This window comes from Malaya genurostris, chromosome 3, assembly GCF_030247185.1.
Source record: "Malaya genurostris strain Urasoe2022 chromosome 3, Malgen_1.1, whole genome shotgun sequence".
In the NCBI taxonomy this organism is placed as follows: Eukaryota; Metazoa; Arthropoda; class Insecta; order Diptera; family Culicidae; genus Malaya; species Malaya genurostris.
Genome location: NC_080572.1, coordinates 99,124,455 through 99,132,654, shown reverse-complemented (window position 1 = coordinate 99,132,654; position 8,200 = coordinate 99,124,455). Strand labels below are relative to the sequence as shown.

At 37.6% G+C, this 8,200-nt stretch overlaps 1 protein-coding gene across 1 annotated transcript; it reads right to left on the bottom strand.

The window, feature by feature from the left end:
* Nucleotides 1-5,677: 5,677 nt before the first annotated feature.
* Nucleotides 5,678-7,173, bottom strand: LOC131436736 (melanization protease 1-like). Its single transcript, XM_058605616.1, has 5 exons — nt 7,049-7,173; nt 6,846-6,997; nt 6,455-6,792; nt 6,109-6,395; nt 5,678-6,054 (listed from the first exon to the last, which is right to left on the bottom strand). Exons 1-5 carry the CDS (start codon nt 7,119-7,121, stop codon nt 5,741-5,743), a joined length of 1,164 nt encoding a protein of 387 aa, XP_058461599.1. The 5' UTR covers nt 7,122-7,173; the 3' UTR covers nt 5,678-5,740.
* Between the last annotated feature and the right edge of the window lie 1,027 nt (nt 7,174-8,200).

The following is an 8,200-nucleotide window of genomic DNA, read 5'->3' as shown; positions in this document are numbered from 1 at the left end:
AAAAAAATCAATTTCGGAAATCTCATGTACTCTAAATGGTAATTTTTCAAGATCAAAAATTTTCAAACCTTAACCTCCGGGTAGTACTTCTTACCTATGCCCGATTCAGCTCAAATTTTGCATGGGGATTTTTTTCGAGGCGCTTAAACCTTTGAACAATATCGCTAAACGAAATTAGAGGTGAAAATATGTTCACCCTTATATACATTAGAGCGATAAAAAACAACGTGTTTTGTCGGTTACGTCACTTATATCATTATATCTCCGGAACCAAAAGTCACAGCCATTCGATATTCGAACTTGATCAATGGCCCAATATAGTAGCTTTCAAAAGAGTTTAGTTAAAATCGGTTCAGTCACACACACACACACACACACACACACACACACACACACACACACACACACACACACACACACACACACACACACACACACACACACACACACACACACACACACACACACACACACACACACACACACACACACACACACACACACACACACACACACACACACACACACACACACACACACACACACACACACACACACACACACACACACACACACACACACACACACACACACACGCATACATTTTTCGATCTCATCGAATTGAGTCGAATGGTATAAAACACTATGGGTCTCCGAGGCTTTGTCCGTAAGTCGGTTTTTCCAGCAATTCGAGAAAGGCAAAACGAATTCTTTGTTTACTTTCAATTGTTGAAGGCTCAGTTATTCATAAATTCCACTTCGTTGCTTTTGCCGAACATTCAGTAAAGGCTATGCCGAACAGACAGTAAACTTTGTGCTGACAATTTCGATAATAACTGACGTTTGTCAAATCGGAGTTTACAGAGACTCTGTAAATTTATCTTTCACCGAGATGATTACCGAGTACTCGGCAGTGCAAATCTCGGCAACTGGCGCATCTTTTGATATGAAAGATCATTAGGGTGGTTCATGTTTGGATTTAAATCTGGACTCTAACTTTCTTAATTGAATTCAAAGATTGTTGCACTTCACCGAAAAATTATAGGAAATTTTATTTTAAGCAACTTTGCTGAAAAAAGCATTTTCCTACCTTTTCAATTGATCGAGTTACATCAATTTTTCTGAGTCAAAATAGGGTGGCTCTAAAAAATCACCTTATTTGGTCTAACTTTTTGTGTTTTAACAGTTTAACGAGGAAATCGTCTTCCGAAGATTTGTCGAGCTAATTATTGCGCGCAATTTCTCTCAGTTTTTCAATATAAGCTATCATTCCAAAGTTATGACTGTTTTTTCGTCAAAAACTAGTCAACCAACTAACATAAATATTCAACAGATGCCATTCAATAAGGAAAGTTGAGAACCAGCACAATTACAGCTTCAACTAGGGGGTGAAACCATAGCTCAGGCCTTCACATTTAAATATCTCGGGGTCTGGTTCGACTCCAAAGGCACCTGGGGATGTCACATTAGGTATCTGAAACAAAAATGCCAGCAGAGAATCAACTTTCTTCGTACAATAACTGGATCATGGTGGGGTGCCCACCCAGAAGACCTGATCAGGTTGTATCAAACAACGATATTGTCCGTGATGGAATACGGATGCTTCTGCTTCCGATCAGTGGCGAACACTCATTTCATCAAACTGGAAAGAATTCAGTATCGTTGTTTGCGTATTGCCTTGGGTTGCATGCAATCGACTCATACGATGAGCCTCGAAGTGCTGGCGGGCGTTCTTCCACTGAAAAACCGGTTCTGGGATCTCTCATATCGTTTGCTCATTCGATGCGACATTTTGAATCCTCTGGTGATTGAAAACTTCGAAAGGTTAGTCGAGCTTAACTCTCAAACCTGTTTTATGTCCTTGTATTTTGATTACATGGCTCAGAATATTAATCCTTCTTCGTTTGTTTCCAACCGTGCTCATTTCTTGGATACTTCTGATTCTACTGTGTTTTTCGACACATCCATGAGAGAAGAAATTCGTGGAATTCCGGATCACGTGCGCCCTCAAGTGGCCCCAAATATTTTTTATAATAAATTTAGAACAGTCAACTGTGAAAAGGTGTTTTACACTGACGGATCAAACATCAACGAGTCCACAGGCTTCGGCATCTTCAATCAAAACATCACCGCTTCTTACAAACTCAGTGATCCGGCTTCAGTTTACGTCGCAGAATTAGCTGCTATTCAGTACACCCTCGAGATCATTGAAACCATGCCCAAAGACCATTACTTCATTGTCACGGACAGTCTAAGTTCAATAGAAGCTCTCCGGGCAATGAAGCCAGGAAAGTATCCCCCATATTTCCTGGGGAAAATACGGGAACATTTGAGAACTTTATCTGAACGGTCCTTTTTAATATCGTTAGTCTGGGTTCCTTCGCATTGTTCCATTCCGGGCAATGAAAAGGCAGACTTATTGGCTAAAGTGGGCGCATTGGAAGGTGATATTTATGAAAGACCAATCTGCTTCAATGAATTTTTCAGTATTTCTCGTCAGAAAACTCTCGAAAGTTGGCAAACTTCATGGACGAATGACGAACTGGGACGATGGCTACACTCCATTATCCCTAAGGTATCGACGAAACCTTGGTTCAAGGGGATGAACATGAGTCGTGATTTCATTCGCGTTATGTCACGGCTCATGTCAAATCACTATACATTCAACGCACATCTCCGGCGTATCGGGATCGTGGAGAACGGGCTCTGCACCTGTGGCGACGGTTATCAGGACATCGAGCATGTCGTGTGGTCGTGCGTAGAGTATCGTGACGCCAGGTCGAAGCTACTGGAATCCCTCAGGGCCCGAGGTAGACCGCCTGAGGTGCCGGTTCGGGATGTGTTGGCGAGTCGGGATAGTTCATATATGCTTCTCATATACCAGTACCTTAAACACATTGATATACAAGTGTAATGTGTTATTCCTCGCTCAGAAAATATAATCTCCACCTACAGGTTCGACACTAACATCCGCCCGATTCTCTCGATCCCCGTCCCTGTCCACCATCTTCATTGGAATTAACAAGATCTTTTTTTTTTTGTCACTAACTTTTTCGTTCCCCTTTCCCTGTTTTTTCACCATCTCGATGGCAACTAATTAGATCTCTGTCGTTTTCAAACATTTTGTTCCCACACCCCTTTTTTACCCCGTTTCCCGAAATATTTACTTCTTTTTTTTCATTCTCTTCCGTAACATCACCATCACCGGAAGACCGCTCCAGTCAATGACCAGCATGCGGGCCACCCGCCGGGCCTTCGTAGCCTGGGGGTGTTTCCCGCGGACCCTCACGGACCGAAGAATGCGGCCAACATAGAAAATTACCATCGCCATCTGGAATCATCTCATCCTAAACTTAATTCACCGGCCACTACCGATCGCCACACTCTAGTTTTAAGTTAGACGATAATTAAGATTAGTAAATACCCTTGGCATCTTAGAGCTTAAGCAGTGTGCCTTAATATTATATTATATTATTGAATAAAAAAAAAAATGAAAAAAAAAAAAAAATAAGGAAAGTTTGAAGAGAAATCTGGTAGCGTGTTATTTTTTTAACTGATTTGAATTAGTATTCAAATTCCCTTACAAAAAATCGAAAAAGTCATATAACTCTTAAACATCAAAACGCAGCAACATACTACCTTCAGAGAAACGTAGGTTTCAAATGAGGCCTTTGAGTGTGTTATATATAAATTTTTCGAAAAATTATGAACAAGAAAACAACAGCCGATAATAGATTTTTTGGAGTTTAAGAATTATATGACTTTTTCGATTGTAAGGCAATTTGAACACTAATTTCAATGAGTTACCAAAATAACACCCTCCCAGATTTCTCTTCAAACTTGCCTTATTTCATGACCTTTCAGAAACCGTATAAGATTAGTTTTTTATTGATCTGGCATCTGTTGAATATTTATGATAGTAGCTTGACTAGTTTTTGACGGAAAAAACATTTATATTTTTGGAACGGTAGCTGGCATCTGGCATCTGTTGAATATACATATTAAAAGGATGAATAGTTTTTGACGGAAGGACAATCATAACTGATTTATATTGAAAAACTTAGATAAATAAAATTTGGCGCAATAATTAGCTTGACAAATCTTCGGAAGACATAAAGTTAGAACAAAAGAAGTGATTTTTAGAGTGGCTACTTTTACTCAGAAAAATTAATGCTACTCGATCAATTGAAGAGGTAGGAAAATGCATTCTTCGGCAAAGCTGCTTAAAATGAAATTTCCTACAATTTTGCTGTGAAGTGCAATAATTTTTAAAATTCGATTAAGAAAATTAGAATCCAGATTCAAATTCAAACATGGACCACCCTAATGATCTTTTACATCAACAGATATAATGTTTTCACAAAAGTTTAATACAAACAACTTTTGTGAAGACACCAACTACAAAAAATAATATTTAATAGCGAAAATATTTTTGTCTCGCTAATTTCCCGTTTCGAACCACAGTGCACTGTTCAAAATCTCGGCAAACGGATTTGTTGATTTCGGTATATTTGTTATTTACTGACAAGCTCAGCATAATATAATGAAAAACTTTCGTAAAACTACGCACTTTACAGAGATATCAGAATATTACTTTAACGATTTTCGGAAAAGAGCATGTGGATTACTGAACAATCGTGTTGCCGATCGGCATTTCATTTGGTCGCGCTCGAGTGTGAATTTATATTAAGGTAGCGCTTCGCCGTGGTCAGGTCGAAGCAAGACAACTCACTGCTTCCTCTTGCTTTGTCGCCGAAATTTCACCCTAAATTGCAAATTTCTAAAATACTAACCCGATTCACGAAAAATCAAAAACATACGATTGTAGGTAAATGATTTTACTATGCATTTGGCGAAAAATATCAGTTAGAAAGCTTTTCTTTCGCGAGATTTTGTGCGAGTTTTGTTAAAATTTGACGCGCTCAATTTTCTCAGAAATGGCTGAACCGATTTTAACAAACTTGGGCTCGTTTAAAAGCTACTATCGGGCCATTTATCAAGTTCGAAGATCAAATGGCTGTGACTTTTGGTTCCGGAGATATGATTGTATAAGTGACGTAACCGACAAACAGCGTTGTATTTTAACGCACTCAATTTGCTCAGAGATGGCTGAACCGATTTTAACAAACTTAGGCTCGTTTGAAAGCTACTGTCGGGCCATTGCTCAAGTTCGAAGATCAAATGGTTGTGACTTTTGGTTCCAGATATATGATGGTATATGTGACGTAACCGACAAAACATGTTGATTTTTACCGCTCTTATATATATATATATATATATATATATATATATATATATATATATATATATATATATATATATATATATATATATATATATATATATATATATATATATATATATATATATATATATATATATATATATATATATATATATATATATATATATATATATATATATATATATATATATATATATATATATATATATATATATATATATATATATATATATATATATATATACATATATATATATATATATATATATATATATATATATATATATATACATATATATATATATATATATATATATATATATATATATATATATATATATATATATATATATATATATATGTGCCAAAATTTTGGGATCACGTCTATTTTCGTTAAGCTCTAGTGCTCAAAAGTTTAAGAAATCACATGGATTAAGAAGGTTTTTAATTTACAATGGATATTTGTTCCAATAACTTAATATTGCCAGTGCATTATCATTCCAAAAGGTTATCTCTAATCCAGTTCATATAGCTTGTCACTCTTGTGTAAACTCCCGGTAGCACTGTCCTTCCGCAAGGCGGCCCAAAACTGACTATACCTACCAAATACCAATTCTCGTCTATGAAGGCCATTAATGGACCGCCGGAATCACCACCGCAAGCGTCCCGAATGACAGTCGTTGCTGATTTGGCACAAATGTGTGTTTCTACTAGATTCACATTTCTCAGCAGCGGTCCTAACTCATCGCGACAATGATCAACAGTAGTCGTTAGTAAATTGGCAACCATTTTCAAAGGACTTCGTTTTTCTGAGGAGAAATGTTTTGTGAATCAAGCAATTTTTCCAAACAACCATAGGATACCTGCTTCCGTTGAGCCCCAACCAACGACGCTAACATTATGATTAGAAAAACGATTACTCTGTAACGATTCTGAAGTAGGCAGGCATATTGGCAGAATGTAGTTCGTGTACGCCTCTGGTAAAGGTGTTTTAAGCCTCAACAGAGCAATATCATTATGTTTCCGACCAAATTTGGGATGAACAATGATTTCTTCAACACTTTCAAACCTTACCGGATCGTTACAATTTTTATACTCATCACAATCCGGGTCGTTGTTCAAATCCCATTCACCCAATCGAAGAACTAATCTGTAAAATTAATCAGTTTTTGGTCAACGCGGAGTTGAATCGACCAGTTTATGGCTTACTGTTCTGGAGTCACCGTTGTCACACAGTGGGCAGCGGTAAGCACATAACGAGTATTAATCAGTGACCCGCCGCATTTTATTTCCCGAGTTCCAGCTTGATTGTATTCCAAAGCAACCGTCCATCGGAACTGATCTAGTTCTGTAGCAGCTCCACCGTAAATTCTCTGTCCCAAGTTGTCGATGCCGCAGATACTCTTATCGGGTAAAGTCATTTTTGAATTCGCTCTAGGTCCCGGTGCTTTAGTAGTAGACGTAGAAGTAACCAAGCTACTGACACTGATGTTGGTTATAGCAGAAACTTGATCTGAATTTTCTTCGGAAGGTTCTTCACAACAAACCTTCCGATAGAGCTGTTAGCACTATAAATGATAGGGTCTGCATATGATCTTACCTTACGAACTCCACATATACTATCCCTCAATAATCTTTTATTTGATTGCGAAATTATTGCACTGTACGCCAATTTTCGTAATTTCGGGCATAGATCGATATCCACACAGCTTCCGCTTTTGGCTTGTGACGTCAAACATGATGGGGTCGGATCTGCAATCGACAATCACCAGTAGAGTCACGCACAAAAGAAGGTTCACTCACCTGAGTTTTGCGCCGATACGATCACGATAGTGCACCAACTAACGATAAATAATATTAACCATTTGAAATACATCACTAAAATGTACTTGTAGAGCTCTGAGGTTTGGCACGAGTGCGTTCACAAGTCAACCGTCAAAATCAGCATTCACCTTGGCTCACGAGTAATCATCTCACTGAGGCTGTAAGTTTTAATCTTCGAAGCAAAGTGAACTCAGCTTGTTATGGTATGGTATTCCCCACCAACGTACGGCGTATGAAATATGATGTTTTATACTTGTCTTGATTGCTATTTAGGGATTTGGTACCGCATAACTATATTCGTATTTTTACGTTTCGTCTACGACTTTTCAGGACATTATCAGTTTATTTTGTAGTTTTCTCGTTTCAGAAAAAAGGCGGATTGGTAATGTCACATACATATCATGAGGATCTCTGAAGCATTAGTAGTGTCACATACATATCTGAATACGAATAAAACTGACATGTTTTTTTTTCACACTTCCGAAAATAGTTAATCGTCCACATTACAGTGGGATCTCGTACAACGCGGACTCATTTTTGCCGGATTTCTTATTGCCGGAAAACCGCGATATACGAGACCCAGAGCATATGGGATTTTAATTTATTGGGGCTGTGAACGTTATCTCGCTTCTGTCATCATCAAAAAACTAAATGGTATAAAGCGGTTTTGTTTGTTGTAAAATTGTTAGGAACGTCAGGGCATACATTATGGAAACCATGTTCGTTGAGAACTTGCCCACCGAATGGTGCTAGTGGGCTAACAATTTTACAATATAAAATTTTTTATGTGATATCTCAAAACCTGATGACATAGATATATGTCGGTGTTTTCGGAAAGAATGTTGGGGAGTTCGAAACAAATTAAATATCTCACTTGATGGCACTATTCAAATAAAATGAAAGCTGTTTCCTTGAATAAGCTATCGACATCTAAAATCTAAGAGATTTTATAGACTGAAAGCTCGAATCTCGTCCTACTAATTATATTTTGCTTATTACTTTTTCGATTCGATTTTTAGAATCGATATCCCAGAGTACATACCATCTACAATTGTTTCTAAGTACCAGAAAGACTGTGTACAGCACATGACATTTTGCCTCGGATCGATTTTAGCACGGTTCGTTTTTGGC